Source organism: Alligator mississippiensis, chromosome 7 (genome assembly GCF_030867095.1).
Source record: "Alligator mississippiensis isolate rAllMis1 chromosome 7, rAllMis1, whole genome shotgun sequence".
NCBI lineage: Eukaryota > Metazoa > Chordata > Crocodylia > Alligatoridae > Alligator > Alligator mississippiensis.
Window position 1 is genome coordinate 302,457 of NC_081830.1, and position 17,974 is coordinate 320,430.

At 67.3% G+C, this 17,974-nt stretch overlaps 4 protein-coding genes across 6 annotated transcripts; all 4 read left to right on the forward strand.

Moving 5' to 3' along the window:
- The first annotated feature begins 28 nt into the window (after positions 1-28).
- INO80E (INO80 complex subunit E) lies at positions 29-1,943 on the forward strand. Its single transcript, XM_019485503.2, has 7 exons — positions 29-226; positions 309-379; positions 454-506; positions 595-673; positions 931-1,048; positions 1,453-1,560; positions 1,682-1,943. Exons 1-7 carry the CDS (start codon positions 29-31, stop codon positions 1,898-1,900), a joined length of 846 nt encoding a protein of 281 aa, XP_019341048.2. The 3' UTR covers positions 1,901-1,943.
- A 103-nt stretch (positions 1,944-2,046) lies between these two features.
- IL27 (interleukin 27) lies at positions 2,047-4,991 on the forward strand. Its single transcript, XM_014601538.3, has 5 exons — positions 2,047-3,359; positions 3,448-3,602; positions 3,854-3,952; positions 4,105-4,260; positions 4,373-4,991. The coding sequence occupies exons 1-5, from the start codon at positions 3,347-3,349 to the stop codon at positions 4,547-4,549; spliced, it is 600 nt and encodes a 199-aa protein (XP_014457024.1). The 5' UTR covers positions 2,047-3,346; the 3' UTR covers positions 4,550-4,991.
- A 96-nt stretch (positions 4,992-5,087) lies between these two features.
- CLN3 (CLN3 lysosomal/endosomal transmembrane protein, battenin) lies at positions 5,088-8,928 on the forward strand. Of its 3 annotated transcripts, XM_014601539.3 has the most exons (16): positions 5,088-5,727; positions 6,006-6,068; positions 6,143-6,209; positions 6,358-6,457; positions 6,546-6,611; positions 6,691-6,770; positions 6,923-7,008; positions 7,125-7,197; positions 7,378-7,521; positions 7,603-7,688; positions 7,837-7,886; positions 7,989-8,057; positions 8,145-8,200; positions 8,291-8,384; positions 8,467-8,607; positions 8,768-8,928. In XM_014601539.3, exons 2-16 carry the CDS (start codon positions 6,017-6,019, stop codon positions 8,888-8,890), a joined length of 1,287 nt encoding a protein of 428 aa, XP_014457025.1. In that variant the 5' UTR covers positions 5,088-5,727; positions 6,006-6,016; the 3' UTR covers positions 8,891-8,928. The 3 variants fall into 3 exon arrangements, with proteins under 3 accessions (XP_014457025.1, XP_019341045.1, XP_059586367.1); XM_019485500.2 differs by lacking the exon at positions 6,546-6,611; XM_059730384.1 differs by lacking the exons at positions 5,088-5,727; positions 6,006-6,068; positions 6,358-6,457.
- A 371-nt stretch (positions 8,929-9,299) lies between these two features.
- LOC102563644 (eukaryotic translation initiation factor 3 subunit C-like protein) lies at positions 9,300-17,878 on the forward strand. Its single transcript, XM_006260573.4, has 21 exons — positions 9,300-9,391; positions 9,629-9,753; positions 9,878-9,943; positions 10,018-10,207; positions 10,810-10,935; positions 11,030-11,084; positions 11,731-11,846; positions 12,481-12,608; positions 12,696-12,843; positions 12,931-13,028; positions 13,529-13,670; positions 13,765-13,890; positions 14,447-14,540; positions 14,725-14,912; positions 14,984-15,208; positions 15,288-15,651; positions 16,243-16,402; positions 16,961-17,026; positions 17,118-17,205; positions 17,443-17,608; positions 17,716-17,878. The coding sequence occupies exons 2-21, from the start codon at positions 9,656-9,658 to the stop codon at positions 17,799-17,801; spliced, it is 2,730 nt and encodes a 909-aa protein (XP_006260635.1). The 5' UTR covers positions 9,300-9,391; positions 9,629-9,655; the 3' UTR covers positions 17,802-17,878.
- The last annotated feature ends 96 nt before the right edge of the window (positions 17,879-17,974 follow it).

Here is a 17,974-nt window from a genome sequence, read left to right on the forward strand (position 1 = left end):
AGCGGGCCAATGGGCGGGCGCGCGGGGCATGGCGGGACGAGGCGGCGCGCGGGGCACGCCGGGAGTGCTGCTCGCCCCGGCCCCGCGCGGGGCACGCCGGGAGTGCTGCTCGGCGCGCGGTGCATGCCGGGCAGGGGCCATGAACGGCGCCGCGGCCGAGGCCGAGCCGGGCGGACACAAGCGGCGCTACCGGGCCCTCAAGCGGCGCCTCAAGCTGCTGGTCTACGTGCGCGGGGGGGCAGCGGGGGCGGGCCGCGGGGGGGGCCGGCGCTGCGGGCCCCCGTGACGCCTTCCCCCTTTCCCCCCAGGAGCAGGAGTGCTTCCAGGAGGAGCTGAGGAAGGCGCAGCGCAGACTGCTCAAGGTGTCGCGGGATAAGAGGTGAGGGGGCCGCGGGGCGGGCGGGCACGGGCAGCGCGGGCCGCCCTGACAGCACCGCTCTTTCACCCCCGCAGCTTCCTGCTGGACCGGCTGCTGCAGTACGAGCACGTGGACGAGGAGTCCTCGGGTACGGATTTCGGGGGGCCCCGGGTGCGTGCGTGCGGGAGGGCCGCGGGTCTGCGTCCCCCTGACGTCTCCTTTCCCCCTGGCCGCAGACTCGGAGGCGACGGCCTCGTCCGACAACAGTGACGGGGACGGGCCCAAGGGCGCAGCCGAGCCCCCGCCCCTGAAGAGGTGAGGTCCCGCGTGCGCTTGTGCGGAGCGTGCTCGGGGGGGCGGGCGTCGTCAAGACGAAACACCAGCTTTGAACACGACGGCCCAGGCTTTGCCGGGTGACGGTCGTCTACTCGTGCCACGGACGGTCGTGGCCCCCTGGGGGGGTCGGCGGGGAAAGTAGCGTTCAGCGCGCCTGTCTGGGCGTGCGCCAGGCTCAGGTGTGGCTGCCAAATCCTCCCTGCCTGCAGCCCCCACAACGTGTCTCTGTCGCCCAGGAAGCGGAGCCCCCAGCTGGGCGGCGCCTCGTCCCCGTCCTCCTCTGGCCTCTCCCTGCAAGCGACCACCGCCTTCCCGCTGCCGGGGTCCGGAGCCCCCTCCCCCTACCTCAGCTCGGTGAGTAGGAACCAGCCTCTCCACCCCCTGCTTTTGCAGGGTGGGCAGGGGAACTGCCTGCAGAGATTGCTGGTGTCGTTTGCCAGCACCAAAGATGGCTGCTGTGACCAGAAAAGGGCAAATGCCAGGGTCCAAGATGGCTGACAGGCGTCCCTGTGCAGGGGTGGGGCTCTGGTGGGAGTGGCACAGGTGGGTTTCTTTGCCAGTACACAGTATGGTTGCCAGGACTTCTTTTATTATGCTTAGTGAGGGTGAAGTACGCCTACTTTGGGCCTGGCCAAGTTCCAACACAGTGGGCTTGCTTGGCCGGCAGCTGGGGTGGCCAAATCTCCCTGCTCCTAAGCACCCTCGTGCAGGGGGTGGGGTACGGCCACATGGCAGCTTATCGTCCTCCTCCTCCGCAGATGGCGTCTCCCCCCTACAGCCCCTTTCCTGCCGAGTACCTGGCGCCTGAGCCTGGAGCCACCCGGCAGGCCCCCGACCGCCGCGCCAAGGCCCCCCGCAAGCTCCAGGTACGACACAGGTGGATGGGGGGGAGCGCCCGGCGCCAAGGTGGCTACCAGGCCCTGGGGGGAGGTGGTGGTGCGTGCCAGGCCCCAAGATGGCTGCACTGACACACTCCCTCCCCTGCAGATGGCGTCGGCCGAGTGTTCGGTGGGGGGGGCGCTGGGGTTTGGGCCAGGCCGGGGGGGGGGCCCAGGCGCCCTGCCCCCGCTCTCGGCCTCGGCCAAGCTGCCGCCGCCGCCAGTGCCCTGCACGGTGCCGCAGCAGATGTTCAGCGACACAGCCGAGGGCAGTGGCGACGACCCCCTGGACGGCGACGATGAGCTCGTCATTGACATCCCCGAGTGACCCCTGACCCCAATAAACACTGCCTCTGCTGCTGCCCGCTCCCGCCACTGTCTGGGGGGTGCTCCTTTAAGGGCGCTGGGGTTTCTGCCTGGGGGGGAGAAAACTGCAAAGTTAAAGGGGACTTGACTCGAGGTCCAGGTGGGTGCTGGGGAAGAGAAAATCCTGGCTTAAAGGGGTGAGTTGAGGTCCACCCAGCTGGGGGGGGTCCTGGGAGCCCAGACGCCCCGGGCTCACCCCACACCAGCCTGACAGTAGAGTGCGGGGGATGGGGGGTGCTCTGCGCTGCTTCCGGGGTCCCCCTTCCACTTGGGGCCAGCGACAGCCTCCTGATGCTGCGGTCTGGTGGGCAGGGCCTGCGGGACCAGAAGGGTTGGGGCTAAGAAAGGTGTGTCTGGCGCACCCATTAACCCCTTCCTGCCCCGGTCCCGGCCCCTCCCCTGCTGGGGCAGCTCCCTGCGGGGATACCCGGGCCCAGGGGAGCGCAGCTCATCTGGGAACTGCTGGAAACCCCCATGGTGGGGGGGAGTTCCATGGGGGCACCCCGGCCTTCTGGGAAGCCGCCCCCGGAGCCGGCTAGGACGCAGCTTCTATCCTGGCCGCGCCGCTGGCTTGCGCAGCCCAGCCCCTGGGGCCCAGAGCCTGCAGCACTCGGGCCCAGCTGTGTCGCCCACCCCCCGCTGCCAGTCCCCATCTCCCCAGCTGCTGCTGTGGTCCCCGTTACACTTGGGTGCACCCCAGAGCCAGCCACAGCGTCATGACACTGCCCCAATGCCCACCCGTGTGGGCCAACGCTGGCGTGAGATGGGGCTGCTACTGCCTGGGCCCATTGCCGGGAAATGCTGGGGCCCAGGGGCTTCCCCAGCCCTTCCCCTTCCCCCACGGGATCAGTTTCTGTCGGCCCTGGACAGTCCCCCGCCTCCCACAGCCTGGGCTGCGGGCCTGGAGCGAGGGGCACCGCTGTGCAGGGGGGTGCTCTGTCACTCGGGAGTGAGGGGCACTGCTGTTGGGGGCTGCGGGTCAGGAGTGAGGGGCACCATTGTTGGGAGGGGCCGGGGGTTGGGAATGAGGTGAGTGGCACCGCTGTGGTGGAGGCTGCGGGTTGGGAGTGAGGGGCACCGTGTGGTGGGGAGGGCTGTGGGTCAGGAGTGAGGGGCACCGCTGTGGCAAGGGGCCTGCCTCCCTGGTTTCCACGGTTACGTGTCGGTTTCGTGACCCGCGAAAGCGGAAGCACTGCGGGCTCAGGCTGAAACCACAGCCTGCGCAGGGGGGCCGGGGGGGGGGGCAGCCCCGGGGGTCCCAGCGGGTCCCCGAGAGCGGAAGGGGAAGCTTGGAGATTCTCCAGGGAGAGAAAATGAAACTCCCCGGGGGGATAAAAGCCCTGCGGCCACCGGACACCCGGACACAGCTCGGCACGGACAGACGCACGGACCCCGACCCCTGGCTGGCATGAGAACGCTCGGTGAGCTGCGGGTGGGGAGCGAGGGGCACCGCTGTGGGGGGCTGCAGGAGGGGAGTGAGGGACACCACTGGCTGACCTTTGCCTCCAGGCCTGGCGGTGGTGCTGTCTGCGCTGCTGGGGGCCGGGGGGTCCCGGCCACCACCCCCACCACGCTGGGCTCTGGGGCTGGGCCCCGAGTTCAGGAGCAGCTGGAAACTGGCCCAGAAGCTGCTGGTGGAGACGCGGGAGCTGACACGCGACTTCGTGAGTGTGGACAGGACAGGACTGGGCTGGTGGGGAACAGGGTTGGCTGAGGCTGGGGGTAGGGAGCAGTACTCGGGGGCTGGGGCTGTGAGGGGGTGGGGGCCGCTCGGGCAGTGTCGGACTCGGGTGTGGGGGTGCTAGGTGGCCTGTGCCCAGGTGGCGGCAGCGGCGGACTCAACAGCTCCCTGCCAGCGGGGCGCGGGGCCGAGGGGCTCCCAGAAGCATGGGTTGACACTCCTGTCCCCCCACAGGTGTTGCGGCACCTGCCTGGGGTCCAGCTCCAGCTCCTGCCGCTCTCAGAGCAGCTTCTGCCCGGAAGCCTCCGCACCCGGGACTGGTTGGGCTTGACGGTGAGACGCGCCCGGACGCTGGGGTTCCCTGGGGTTCAGGGGCCTTTGGGAGCCCAGGCACTTGGGTTCTCTGGGGCTCGGGAGGGTTGACAGCCCGGATGCCTGGCTTGTCAGACTCTCCCAGGATCTGACCCTCCCTTCCCCCTGCACAGGTGCTGGCACGGCTGCAGGGGCTAGGGGCAGCGCTGCCACAGTACCGGGGGGCCCTGGCCAGGCTGGGGCTCCCAGGGGGGGACCCCGAATTTGCACAAAGGCTGCAGGATGTGGACTGGGACCTGCGTGACCTCGCCCACCACGTGGCCTACCAGGTATGCCCAGGGGGTGTGGGGGGGGGGGCGGGGGCGTCTGTCTGGCACGACGGGAGGGCTGCGGGTCGGGAGTGAGGGGTATCGCTCTTACCTGTCTGCTTTCTCTCCACAGCTGTCAGTGGCTAGAGCCCCCGCTGCGCCCCCACCCAGGCCCCCCCCACCAGCCCCACGGGCTGTCTGGCGCCGGCTGCAGGCCACGGCAGTCACGCTGCGCTCTCTGGAGGCCGTGCTGGCCCGCGCCGCCCGTGACTTCGCCCTGCTGCGGCGCCTGGTGCCCGCGCCCCTCTGACCCAGGCATCTGGGTCCCCAGCACTTGCACTGAGCCACCAACCTGGGCATCCAGGGGCACCCCCAGCCCCGTGCACCGGGCCTCTGCCCTTCACAGAGACCCCAGGCATGCGGGCTCTCGGCAGCCCCTGCTCTCTGGCCCAGCCCCCAAAGCACCCAGGTGTGCGGGGGCCTCTCACCTGCACTGACTCGCCGTGTGCCGTTCCCCCACCAGGGACCAGGCGCCCGGGCTCCCAGCCCCCCACACACACACTACCGCAGTCAGGGGAGAGAACCCAGGCGTCCCGGCCGTGCCCTGCTGCGGGTCGCGCTGTTATTTATAGACCCACATCGGGTTGTTCTCTTTAATTAACGTATCTATTTAGTGCCTATTTATTGCCAGAGTTTTATTGAGATTATTATTTATTGTGCAAATAAATAAATTTATTATACAAATTGGACAAGTTTCCTGTTGCCTCCTGCTGCCAGAGCACCCCCCCCTCCCCCCGGCTGAATCCAGATGCCTGGGTCCCCAGGGGGCTCTGCACTGGAGTGCACTGCTTCATGCTGGCTTTGTCTCCCTGCTCCTGCTGGTTTACACTGGGCCTCACAGCCTTCTACACTGGGATGCTGTCTCCTGCCCCAGCGGGTCCCAGTTGGTGTTTACTGGTCTGTACTGCTTTCCAGTGGGCTTGGGTCAACTCCTGGCAGCGGCGGCCGCCGTATTCGGTCCTGGCAGAGCCTCCAGTCTACGGCAAAGGGGCTGAAGGCTCCCCGCGGGCGGCCATGATAGTTCCAAAATGTCACGTGCCTGATAGGAAGCGCCGGCGCTGCCATAATCATTACTGGCACGGGCGCTGACGCTGCCTGGAGGGGACCATCTTGGCCCCGGTCCAGCCCGGAGGCAATCTTGACTTTTGGCAAGTCCTCCAGGTGTCAAAGGGGGGCGAAGGCGGCCAGCAGCCATCTTAGCTTCTGGCAAAGACCCTCTTGGATCTCGGGGGGAGGGCTCCCGGTCTCGCCGCCCCGTGCAGACCCCGGCCCCCCGCGACCGGGACCGCCCCCCACCCGCGACTCGAAGGCGAACCGGGGTGGGCGGGGCCAGCGCGTGACGCACCGGAAGAGTTGTCACGTGACCGCATGGTCATGTGACCCGGCTGGACGAAGGCAGCTCCGCTTCGACTCCTGCGGGTCTTAAAGGTGCAGGGACCCCACCCGCCCCGCGCCACCCCAGGGCGTCACGTGACCCCTCCCGGAAGGGGGCAGGCCGGGGCGGGCCTGCGGGAGGACGGGAGGGGGAAAGGGTGGGGGCGGGGCCTGAGCCGAGTGGGTTGAGCATGGGGGCGGAGCATGAGTTTGGGCAGGGGTTTGGAGCACGTGGGCGTGGGGAGCCCCTGCTAGTGGGCGGGGCCTGGGGCAAGAGGGGGCGGAGCTCAGCTGGCCCTGCCCTTCTCGTCTCAGCTTTGCTCTGGTTTCAGGCCCCGCCCCCATGGGGTCGGACGTCGCCGGGGGGACCTGGCAGCCCCTCCCCCCCTCGGACGGTGAGTGACACTCCCTTGCCCCTCCCCCTTCAGCTGGCCCCGCCCTCTGAATCCCTTCCCCCTCCCCCATGCAGATGAGGAGCCCTCCCCACCCCCCGCGACCCCTGACCCCGCCAGCTGGAGGAATGGCATCGCCTTCTGGTGAGCAGAGGGGCGGGGCTTGAGTTGGGGGAACCTCCTGCGGTCCATGACAAGGGGTGGGACTTGTGGAAGGGGTGGGGCCTATTGGAAGGAGGCGGGGCCTAGGGCTGGGGGCGGGGCCTCTCAGCCTCTCCCTCCCGGCCCCCAGGATCCTGGGCCTGTGCAACAACTTCGCCTACGTGGTGATGCTCAGCGCCGCCCACGACGTCCTGCGGCGCCACCAGGGGCCGCCCAATGGCACGCAGCCGGTAGGGGCGGGGTCAGGAGGGTGGGGGCGGGTCCTCTATGCTGGGACCCCTGGTAACTGTGGAAACAGGCTCCGCCCCTCTCCTGCAGGGCCCTCTGGAGCCGCTGTCCCCCAACGGGTCATCGCGCTACGACTGCAACGCCATGTCGACAGGGGTGAGTGGCAGGCTGCAGGGGCGGAGCCTGCAGGGAGGGGGGCCTCGGGGGCGGAGCCTGACATGATCATGCTCCTCAGGCCGTGCTGCTGGCTGACATCCTGCCCACGCTGGTCATCAAGGTCTCGGCCCCCTTCTACATCCACCTGCTGCCCTACGGGTGAGCCGGGCCCCGGGGCATCCTGGGGAGGGACTGTGCTTTAGGACGGTGCAAGTAGGGGCCGTGCCCCGGTGCTTCGGGTGTACCAGGGCTGGGGGAGGGACCTATCCTAGCCCCTCCCCCAGCACTGACCCTGCCTCCTGCCCCCCCAGCCTTCGGGTGGGGATCTGCGTGCTCAGCGCCTGGGGCAGCTTCCTGCTCGTCGCCGTGGCACCCAGCGTGGCCCTCAGCTTGGCGGGTGAGTGCATTGTGGGTAAGGGCGTGGGGCCAGGGCTGCTGGTGCATTGTGGGTAAGGGGGTCCCACTCAGCGCCTTCCCGTGCATCATTGCATTGTGGGTCGTTTCTGCCCCCAGGCGTGGTGCTGGCCAGCGTGTCGTCGGGGCTGGGGGAGATCACCTTCCTGGCACTCACCGCCTTCTACCCCAGGTAGCGCCGGCTGCCGGGGCCCCTCCTGCCTGCAGCGGGGCCGGGAGCCCGGACGCCTGGGTTCCTCGTCCTGTGCTGGGGGGTGCCTTGGGGTGGCTGGACACCTGGAGCCTTTCTTTGGTGTTAATGGGGTTGAGGGACCCGGACACGTGGGCTCCTGACCCCCACCCCCTCCTGCAGCGGGCCGGTGTCATGGTGGTCGTCGGGCACGGGGGCCGCGGGGCTGCTGGGGGCCGTCTCCTACCTGGGGCTGACACAGGCGGGGCTCAGCCCCCCCCAGACCCTACTGGCCATGATGGGGGTGCCCCTCGTCTTGCTGCTCAGGTCAGTGCTGGGGGGCGGGGGTGACGGGAGGGAGGCCCAGTGGTTAGAGCTGTCTCTAACGGCGCCCCCCCCCCATCATAGCTATTGGTGCCTGCTGCTGCCTCCGACCCCTGAGACCCCCTCCCCCACCCGGCAGCCCCTCCTGGAAGGGGGACCCCCCAAGCCAGGTAAGTGGGGGTATTGGGAGGCTGTGGCTGGGTCTGAGGTGGGGGGTCCCAGAGGGATACGGGGGTCTTGGGGCTGTGGGTGCATGTGGGGGGCTACAAAGGGGATGGGGGGCCACAGGTCTAAGCCCCGCTGCCCCTGTGCCCACAGAGCCCGGGCCAGCGGCACTGAGCCTGGCAGACAAGGGCCGCATCATGAAGGTGAGCTGTGGCCAGGGCGGGGGGGTGTCAATGTTGGGGGGGGGGGCTCCTCTGGGCCTTGGGGGGGAGGGGAGTCTCTCACCCCATCCCATCCCCCCACAGGGCCTCATCCGGCACCTGCTGCCTCTGGGCCTCGTCTACTTTGCCGAGTACTTCATCAACCAGGGGCTGGTGAGTTGGGGGGGGAGGGGTTGTCGAGGAAGTCCTGGGGGGCCTGGCTGGGTTCTGACCTCACCCTTTCTGCCCCGTCTCCCCCAGTTCGAGCTGCTCTACTTCCCGCGGTCGCGGCTGACGCACCCGCAGCAGTACCGCTGGTGAGAGACGCCCCCCAGCCCCGGACCCCCCCATTTCCCTTTGTACCCTCCTCGCCAGCCTGTCTGACCCCCCCTTTCCCTCGGCGGCAGGTACCAGCTGCTCTACCAGCTCGGCGTCTTCATATCGCGCTCCTCGCTGCGCTGCGTCCAGCTTCGAGCCACCTGGGTCCTGGCCCTGCTGCAGGTAATGCCCCCCATCTCTGCCCCCCGCGGGAGTAGGGGGGGACTTGCCCCACGCCCCCGCGCCTGACTCCGGTCTCCGGCAGTGCGTGAACCTGGTGGTGCTGACGGCAGCCGTGGCCTTCCGCTTCCTGCCTGGCATCGCCGTGGCCTTCGTGGTGGTGCTGTACGAGGGGCTGCTGGGGGGCGCCGCCTACGTCAACACCTTCCACAACATCGCCCTTGAGGTCGGGGCCGCTGGGGCGGGTGCGCGGGGGACGGGAGCAGTGCCGTGCGCGGGGCGGGGGGACGCGAGGGCGACGGGGCCCGCGGGGGAAGGGAAATCCCACCGCGCGGCAGGGTCACCCCCGCTAACGCTCCCCCCGGCCGGCCGGGGCTTCTGCGCAGGTGCCGGCGCGGCGGGAGCAGGAGTTCGCGCTGGGCGCGGCGTGCATGGCCGACACGTTGGGCATCTCGCTGGCGGGCGCCGCCGCCCTCCCCGCCCACGACTACTTCTGCCGCCTGCCCTGACGCCCCCAAGCCTGGCCCCAATACAGCTCCTGCCTCTGCCCGAGCCTCTGTGTCTTCGTGGGGGCGAAAGGGGAGCCGATGGGGCTGGAGGGGAGGGAGTGCGAGGCTGGGGGGTAATATAGGGGTGGGGGTGGGGAATAGGGGACTTGGCGGAGGAATGAGCCCCAAATGGCCTAATCCGGCTTCCCCGCGCTGTGTGGACGCGCCCGGGCCGGTGGGGCTGCACACCCGTCATTCAAGGGGAGCTTATGCTTTGTGCTTCCGGACTCCGTTTCCCATCGCCCCGTGCTCCTCCGGCACTTCCGGCGGCAAACATCCGTCTCAGGCCCCATCGGACTCCATTTCCCAGCATGCGTCAGGCGCCCGCTTGCCGGCTCGCCCGCGTGTCACTTCCGTCCTCGCTGCCCGCGCCGTTTCCGGTCTCTCTCCTGTCACTTCCGCTCAGGTGCCCCCTCCTTCCGGCTCGGGCCGCACCACCGGTGGCAGCACCCGCGCGTGGAGGTGGCGCGGGGTCACGTGGGAGGGGGCGCGCGCGGTTCCTGGGGGGCAGCTCTGTTGGGGGGACTCGGGAGGGGCCCTGGGGGGAGGGCCGGGCCGGGGGCTGCTGGGGTGGGGGAGGGGCGTGGAGGGGCCTTTGGGGGTGCGGCCCCGGGGGGGGCTCAGGGAGGGGGGATTCGGTGGCGGGTGATCCCCCCTCCCCCACCCCACAGTGACCCCCGCCCCGCCCCCACCCCACAGTGACCCCCGCCCCGCCCCACCGCCGCCATGTCGCGCTTCTTCACGACGGGCTCGGACAGCGAGTCGGAGTCGTCGCTGTCGGGGGACGAGCTCGCCCCCAAGCCCGTGGGCGGCAACTACAGCAAGTGAGGAGCCCCCCCGCCCCACGCCCGGGTCCTTCCCGTCTGAGCTGGGGGGGCGGTGGCGGGGGAGCCCGGGTCCTGGGGGGGTGTCGGGCGCCGCGTCCCCACACGCGTCTCGTGCCCGCAGGCCCATTCTGCTGAGCGAGGATGAGGAGGACACGAAGCGCGTGGTCCGCAGCGCCAAGGACAAGCGGTGAGGGGGCGGGCACTGGGGGGGCCGGGCGGGGGGAGGCCAGGTTGGGGTCGTGACCCCGTGGCCCCGCGCAGGTTCGAGGAGCTGACCAACCTGATCCGCACCATCCGCAACGCCATGAAGATCCGCGACGTCACCAAGTGCCTGGAGGAGTTCGAGCTGCTGGGCCGCGCCTACTCCAAGGCCAAGAGCATCGTGGACAAGGAGGGCGTCCCCCGCTTCTACGTGCGCCTGCTGGCCGACCTGGAGGACTACCTCAACGAGGTGTGTGAGCCCCGAGCCCTGGCCCGCGACCCCTCCGCACGCACCTGCTGGCCCCCCCTCAGCAAGGTGCCTGACCCCCCTCCCTCACCCCCGCACGCTCCTGCTCGCTGCCCTGCAGGTCTATCTCGGCGAGGTCCTTCACCCCCGACCTGAGCTCCCAGTCTCCTTGTGCACAGCGCAAGGCCTCTCGATGAGGTGCACGACCTTCGGTCTTTGACCCCAGCCCACTTCTGCATGCGCTGGCCTTGCTTTTACGGCTGGCCTGGAACACTGTCTGGATGTGGTGGGCGACCTCTGACCACCCCACTTCTACAGTCTCAGAGACGCTCTCGGACTTCATTGTGAACCCTACATATCTCCCTTCCACTATGCCTCTGTGCCCCTTGCCTGGCGTGACTTCACACGCATCTTATTTCTCGTACCAAGCGTGGTGCGATCCCTTGATTCCCTTCGTGACCCACGATTTTCCTTTATCTTCCACACATGCTGCCATGTCCCCCTGCCCCTGTGTCTGGGTGCTCCCAGCTGTGCTCTTGCACCTTCCCAGCATGCCTTGCGGCATGGTGGGGGGGCTCCGTGCCTGACTCCCACTCCCCCCGCAGCTGTGGGAGGACAAGGAAGGCAAGAAGCGCATGAACAAGAACAACGCCAAGGCCCTGAGCACCCTGCGCCAGAAGCTGCGCAAGTACAACCGTGACTACGAGGCGCTCATCGCCGCCTACAAGCAGGTGGGGCCAGGCCGGTGGGATCCCGGGGGGCGGCTGGGACCAGGGTAGCAGGCGGGGACATGCCGGTCTGACCCGTCCGGTTGTGGCCCCCCAGAACCCCGAGCAGTCAGCCGACGAGGACGAGGAGAAGAAGAGCGACGACTCAGAGGGTGAGGCTCCCAGCATGCCTTGGGGTGGGGGTGCGGCTCTCCCAGTGTGGCTTTGGGGCAGGAGGGTCCATTTTCCAACACTTCCTGGCCTGACGGGAGTCTGTTTCACAGCATGCCAGGGGTACGGGGCCTATCTCCCAGCATGCTTTGGGGCAGGGCGTCTTATCAGCTTGCTTTGGGGTCAAGGAGGGACAACTGTCTCCCAACATGCCCTGGGGTGGCAGGGGAGCCTATCTCCCAGCATCCCTTGGTGTGGGGGAGTCCTGTGTTTCAGCATGGCTTAGGGGGAAGGGGCTGTGTTATCTCCTAGCATGCCTTGGGGTGGGGGGGCCATATCTCCCAGCATGCCTTGGGGTCAGAGAGCTATCTCCCAGCAAGTCCTGTGTTTGCCAGAGGAGCTTGTCTTGCAATATGTAGTGGAGTGAGGGGGGCTGTCATCCAGCATGCCCTGGGGCTGGAAGTGAAGCCTATCTCCTAGCACGCCTGGGGGGGGGGGCGGCTGTGTCGCCCAGCATGCTTTGGGGCTGGAGAGCATATTTCCCACCATGACTTGGTGGGTGGGGGCATTTGTCCCAGCAAGCCCCGGGGCTGGCAGGGGAGCCTAGCTCCCAGCATGCCCCGGGGCTGAGCCTGCTTGGCGCCGCAGGCTCGTCCAGCTCGTCGGAGGACGACGATGACGAGGGCATCAGTGCCGCGGCCTTCCTCAAGAAGAAGGAGGTGCAGGGGGGCGACACCCGTGCCAAGTTCCTCAAGAAGATGGAGGTAGGAGCTATCCCAGCATGCACTGGGGCTGGGCTGGGGGTGCCCCAGATCCCAGCGGGCATCCCTGCATGCTTTTGGGGTGTGGGTCAAAGAGTCGCATCTTAGTATTTTGTAGGGGTGGGGAGCGGTGTCCTAGCATGCTGTTGGGGGGGCAGCTATATCCCAGCATGCATGGGCAGGTTTCATCTTAGTAGGTGTTAGGAGTGGGGAGTGATGTCCCAGCATGCCCTGGGGCAGTTACAGACTAGCACTCTGTAGGGATGGGGAGCGATAGCTCAGCATGGCCTGGGGGGGGCAGCATATCCCAGCATGCTTTGGGAGCTGGGGTGAGACCTTGTCCTGCCTTAGGATGTTGTGGGGGGCAGCCATATCTTGCCATATCCCAGTATGCCCTGGGGTTGAAGAAACTGCATTCTCTCATACCTGGATGCAGGGGCAGCTGTATCCCAGCATGATCTAGGGCAGTACTTGCATCCCAGCATGCTCTGGGGGTCCTGAGGGCCGCCTCGCTCCACGCCCTGGAGCAGGGGTTGGTGTGAGGCCTGGACCTGTGTCTCTGGGGTCGTGGGGCGGGTGGCGTTTCCCAGCCTGCCGAGCGCGGCCCCAACCCCTGCCCTGTGACCCCTGATCCCAGGACGAGGATTCGGACTCGGAGTCATCAGACGATGACGAGGACTGGGGCTCTTCCGACTCAGACTCAGATTCGGAGTCAGATGAGGATGACGGCAAGTTCACTTCCCTCGCCTCCAAGTTCCTTAAGAAGTGAGTGTGCCCGGACGCCGGGGTCCCTTGTTGGGGGTGGCCTGGACGCCTGGGTCCCCTGACCACCCCCCGCCGCTGTCCCGGCAGAGACGAGGACAAGAGGAGCTCAGAGAAGAAGCGGGAGGAGAAGGCCAAGAAGAAGCATGACCGCAAGGCGCGGCGCGATGAAGATGAGGATGAGGACGCTGAAGGCGGCGAGTGGGAGAAGGTCAAGGGCGGCGTGCCCATGAGCAAGGTGCTGTGGGATAATTAATGGGCCTAGTGGGGAGGGGGGGGAAGGGGCAGAGCCCCATCTTACCTGCCCTGGGTTGCCCCCGAGCAGCCCAAGATGTTCGCCAAGGGCACGGAGATCACTCACGCCGTTGTGGTCAAGAAGCTCAACGAGATCCTGCAGGCACGCGGCAAGAAGGGCACAGACCGGTGAGGCCGGGGTGGGGTTCCCAGCAGCCCCTGGGGTGTGGGCGGGTGGGCAGGGGCTCCCAGTTTGCCTTCGTGTAGGAGGGAGGGGTAGGTGTTTCCCATCAGGCCCTGGAGCAGGGTAGGGTATCCCATGCTACCTCCCAGCATGCCCTGGGCCACAGGGGCACGGTTAGCCAGTTCCCAGCAAGCCCTGGGGCATTGGGAGTGAGCTCCCAGCATGCTCTGGGGTATAGACAAGAGGATTAGGAATTGTGCCCTAGAGCATTGGAGGAGGGTTCCCAGCATGCCCTGGGGCATTGGGGGAGAGGGTTCCCAGCATGTCCTGGGCACAGGAGGGAGGGCTAAGAGCTTCCCATCATGCCCATGGGCACTGGAAGACAGCTGCCGGCAGGCTGTGGGCCCAGGTGAGGGACCCTTCCCACTCTCCCAGTATACCTGGGATATGGGGGGCTCTCCCAGCATGCCCTGGGCCCGTGGCTCACCTTGCCAGGGCGGGGCAGGGCAGGGCAGATCGACCTGCTGCAGCTGCTGGTGGCCATCGCGGCTGAGAACAACCTGGGGGTGGCCATGGAGGTGAAGATCAAGTTCAATATCGTTGCCTCGCTCTACGACTACAACCCTAACTTGGCCACCTACATGAAGGTATGGGGGTGGGGCTGCCATGCGGGGGGCAGGGCTTTGGGGGGCAGGGTGGGGCCAGTGGCACTGACCCCCCCCTCCCACCCCCCCATGGCAGCCGGAGATGTGGCAGAAGTGTCTGGCCTCCATAGACGAGCTGCTGGACATCCTCTTCGCCAACCCCAACATCTTTATAGGCGAGAACATCCTGGAGGAGTCGGAGAACCTCGGCAACCCCGAGCAGGTGTGGGGGGCGGGGTCTGAGGCAGGAGGCGGGGCCTCTGCAATTCCAACCAGAGAGGAAGAGGCAGAGATTTTGCAGCCTTGAGATGATTGACAGCTGGGGGCAGGGTCTGGGTCCCAGGTGTGGGGATTCAGCAGCTCTGGGGTGGAGCCTTCAGGGACCTGGTGGAGGGGGCGGGCTGTGGGCATGGGGGGCGGAGCTTCAGGAGCCTTGTTGGATTAGGATCTGGGAGTGAGGCTTGGGATGCAGGAGCTGTTTTAAGGGGCCTCTGGGTGATTGGCAGCTGTGGGCAGGGCCTGGGTCCCTGCATGGGACCTGAGCTGCCTTACTTGGATGATTGACAGCTGGGGGTGTGGCCTGGTGCAGAGAGCAGGGTTTAGAGTAAGAGGGTGGGGCTTCAAGCAGTGAGTGACAGCAGGGGGTGGGGCTATGGTAGATGTAATCTCATGCCCCAAAGGGGCGGGGCCTGGAGCCCAGATGGGCTGGTGCATGAGCAGTAGAGATCAGGATGTGGCTGGTTGGGATGCTGAGACTAACCCCTGACCCTGTGCCCCAGCCCTTCCGGGTGCGCGGCTGCATCCTGACGCTGGTGGAGCGCATGGATGAGGAGTTCACCAAGATCATGCAGAACACGGACCCCCACTCCCAGGGTGAGCGCGGGGCATGGGGGGAGGGTCCGGGACTGCGGGTGGGATCAAGGACCCCAGGTGGGGATGCGGGGGTGCCTAGGACCCCAGGTGGGGGCATGGGGGTGGTTCATAACCCCGTGCGGGGGTGTGGGGGGCCAGTGTCCCCCCCCGCATCCCCCTGACCTGCTGCCGCCGCCCGGTGCAGAGTACGTGGAGCACCTGAAGGACGAGGGGCGAGTGTGTGGCATAGTGGCGCGGCTGCAGCGCTACTTGCAGGACAAGGGCAGCACGGAGGAGCTGTGCCGCGTGTACCTGCGCCGTGTGCTGCACACCTATTACAAGTTCGACTACAAGGCCCTGCAGCGCCAGCGCGGCCCCGCTGGTGACTCCAAGGTACCGCTGTGCCCCTGCGCCCCCTACAAGGTACCCCTCCACCCGCACCTGACCCGTGCCCCTTCCTGCAGTCGGAGCAGGACCAGGCAGAGAACGAGGGCGAGGACAGCGCGGTGCTCATGGAGCGGCTCTGCAAGTTCATCTATGCCCGCGACCGCACCGACCGCATCCGCACCTGCGCCATCCTCTGCCACATCTACCACCACGCACTGCACAGCCGCTGGTATGCGGCCCGTGACCTCATGCTCATGTCGCATCTGCAGGACAACATCCAGCACGCCGACCCCCCTGTGCAGGTGCGCACCCCCCTGTCCCCGTGTGCCACCACGCTGGGACCGGGGAGCCCACATCTCACGGTGCCTTTGTGTCCCACAGATCCTGTACAACCGCACCATGGTGCAGCTGGGCATCTGCGCCTTCCGCCAGGGTCTAATCAAGGATGCGCACAACGCGCTGCTGGACATCCAGTCAAGCGGGCGTGCCAAGGAGCTGCTGGGCCAGGGGCTGCTGCTGCGCAGCCTGCAGGAGCGCAACTCGGAGCAGGAGAAGGTGGAGAAGCGGCGCCAGGTGCCCTTCCACATGCACGTCAACCTGGAGCTGCTGGAGTGCGTGTACCTGGTGTCGGCCATGCTGCTAGAGATCCCCTACATGGCCGCCCACGAGCTGGATGCACGGCGCCGCATGATCAGCAAGCAGTTCCACCACCAGCTGCGCGTCGGCGAGCGCCAGCCCCTCCTCGGTGAGTGCCCGGGCAGGGGTGGGGCCAGGGCCTCGGGGCCTTGGCTGGGGTCTGGGGCGGGCTTGGGCCCCGAGTCCTGGATCGCACGCCGGGATTGGGTCTCGGGTCCCAGGCCTGACAGGATCGACCCCCAGATCTCCGACCCGGGGTAGTGTTGGGATCAGGCCCTGGATCTCGCGCCAGGATCAGGGGAATCGGGCCCAGCGTAGTGTCAGAATCGGGGGCCTCAGTCTGGGTCAGGATTGGGCCCCAGATCTTGGTCTCGAGCTAGTGTTTGGGTCGGGATTTGGGCCTTAGGTTGCAGGCTGGGGCTAGCGCAAGGATCAGGGGCTTAGTGTGGGTCAGGATCAGGTCTCAAATCCCAGGTCCGGATAAGGTTCAGGCCCCAGGTTTGGGTGGGAGGGAAGTGGGGTTGGATCCTCCCAGCATGCTTTGGGGCAGAGGGCAGTAGTGCCTAGTTCTCTCCCAGCATGCTCTGGGCTTGGCCGGACCCCTCCCAACACGCCCTGGTACAGGGGTGGTTGGCCTGGGGGTCCAGGCTGGCCCCCTCCCAGCATGCCGTGGGGCGGCGCCCCACCCACCCTCCCGCAGGCCCGCCCGAGTCAATGCGGGAGCACGTGGTGGCGGCCTCCAAGGCCATGAAGATGGGCGACTGGCGCACCTGCCACCGCTTCATCGTCAACGAGAAGATGAACGGCAAGGTGTGGGACCTCTTCCCCGAGGCCGACAAAGTCCGCGACATGCTGGTCCGGTGAGTGGGGCGGGCTCAGGCTCTCGGAGCCAGTGGGGAGCTGGTTCTGGGGAAACTGAGGCAGGGGACGCGGGGTGCGGCTTCGAGGCTCGGCGAGGAGCGGTGTCTTTCCTAGGGAGCTGGTTCAGGCTCTTGGCAAGCTCAGGCTGAGAACCGAGGAAGCTACTGGTTCAGGGGTTGGGCAAACTGAGGCTGGGGGGCAGGGGGAGGAGCTTGTTGGGGGCAGAGTCTTTGCCAGAAGCCAGCCGATAGGTGCTGGTTCAGGGTCTGGCAAACTCAGGCTGAGAACTGGGCGAGGGGGGTGGAGCCTGTTCTACAAACCAGTGGGAAGCTACTGACCCGGGTTGTGGGTAAACTGAGGCAGGGGCCCCAGGGATGGGGTTAGGCAGCAGAGGGAGGAGTTCCAGCATGGTAGGTCCCATTGGGGGGTGTGGGGTCATTTCTAGGAGCCAATCAGGAGTTAGACTCCCCACAAATGCAGGCAGGCAGCTGGGGGGTGGGGGGAGCTTACAGGCAGGAGGGGCGGGGTCTTGACGTGACCCCGCCTCCCCCTTGCAGGAAGATCCAGGAGGAGTCTCTGCGCACCTACCTCTTCACCTACAGCAGTGTCTATGACTCCATCAGGTGAGCTGGGGCGGGGCCTGGTGGGTGGGGGCAGGGCTTGCATGGGAGGGGTGGGGCTTGGCACTAAGCCCTTCCCCCGGCGTGTCGGCAGCATGGAGATCCTGGCAGACATGTTCCAGCTGGACCTGCCCACGGTGCACAGCATCATTAGCAAGATGATCATCAACGAGGAGCTCATGGTGAGCGGGGGCCCCAGAGCCTGCGCCCAGTGCTGGGGGGCAGGGACCCGGTATCGGGGGCTGCCTGGGTTTGCCGAGAGCCTGTGCCCGCTGCTGGAGGGTGGTGGTGGGGCAGGGGAAGGCCTCGGGGGCTAAGCTGAGCTTTCTGAGTTTGCCAAGAGCCTGCGCCCGTTGCTAGAGCGGGGTGGGAGCTGGGGGCCGTGTGCCCTGCTGACCACCCCCCCGTGCTGGCGCCAGGCCTCGCTGGACCAGCCCACGCAGACGGTGGCCATGCACCGCACGGAGCCCACGGCGCAGCAGACGCTGGCGCTGCAGCTGGCCGAGAAGCTGGGGGCGCTGGTGGAGAACAACGAGCGGGTGCTGGACCACAAGCAGGGCTCCTACGGCGGCGGCTACTTCCGCGGTGAGCGCCCACGCCCTGTGGGCGGTGCAGGGGTGGGCTCCGCAGACCCGCGGGGGGGTTGTAGGGGTGGGTGCCCCCGTTAACCCCCTGCCTGTTTCCGTCCCCAGACCAGAAGGACGGCTACCGCAAGAACGAGGGCGGCTACATGCGCCGCGGTGGCTACCGGCAGCAGGAGCGCAGCTCCAACTACTGAGCCCCAGCCCGGATGCCTGGGTCCCTTGGTTTGGGGGGGGCGGGGGGGATTAACGTGGAATAAAGCCAGGAACCAAAGACCTTGGACTTGGACTCTGCTTTGGGGGGACCAGATGGTGCTGGGGGGGTTTATCTGCCCCCAGCTGGGGCAGTTCCCACACCTCCCTGCCCTGT

Excerpts from the sequence above, each read along its gene's own strand:
- INO80E (XM_019485503.2), top strand. The coding sequence starts at position 29 with ATGGCGGGACGAGGCGGCGCGCGGGGCACGCCGGGAGTGCTGCTCGCC. Across the intron at positions 227-308 it reads GCCTCAAGCTGCTGGTCTAC|GAGCAGGAGTGCTTCCAGGA; the intron begins GTGCGCGGGGGG and ends CTTTCCCCCCAG. Across the intron at positions 1,561-1,681 it reads AGGCCCCCCGCAAGCTCCAG|ATGGCGTCGGCCGAGTGTTC; the intron begins GTACGACACAGG and ends CCTCCCCTGCAG.
- IL27 (XM_014601538.3), top strand. Across the intron at positions 3,603-3,853 it reads GGGAGCTGACACGCGACTTC|GTGTTGCGGCACCTGCCTGG; the intron begins GTGAGTGTGGAC and ends GTCCCCCCACAG. Across the intron at positions 4,261-4,372 it reads CCCACCACGTGGCCTACCAG|CTGTCAGTGGCTAGAGCCCC; the intron begins GTATGCCCAGGG and ends TTCTCTCCACAG.
- CLN3 (XM_014601539.3), top strand. The coding sequence starts at position 6,017 with ATGGGGTCGGACGTCGCCGGGGGGACCTGGCAGCCCCTCCCCCCCTCG. Across the intron at positions 6,458-6,545 it reads CGCCCAATGGCACGCAGCCG|GGCCCTCTGGAGCCGCTGTC; the intron begins GTAGGGGCGGGG and ends CCTCTCCTGCAG. Across the intron at positions 7,887-7,988 it reads ACAAGGGCCGCATCATGAAG|GGCCTCATCCGGCACCTGCT; the intron begins GTGAGCTGTGGC and ends ATCCCCCCACAG.
- LOC102563644 (XM_006260573.4), top strand. The coding sequence starts at position 9,656 with ATGTCGCGCTTCTTCACGACGGGCTCGGACAGCGAGTCGGAGTCGTCG. Across the intron at positions 10,936-11,029 it reads TCATCGCCGCCTACAAGCAG|AACCCCGAGCAGTCAGCCGA; the intron begins GTGGGGCCAGGC and ends GTGGCCCCCCAG. Across the intron at positions 13,029-13,528 it reads GGCAAGAAGGGCACAGACCG|GGCAGGGCAGATCGACCTGC; the intron begins GTGAGGCCGGGG and ends AGGGCGGGGCAG.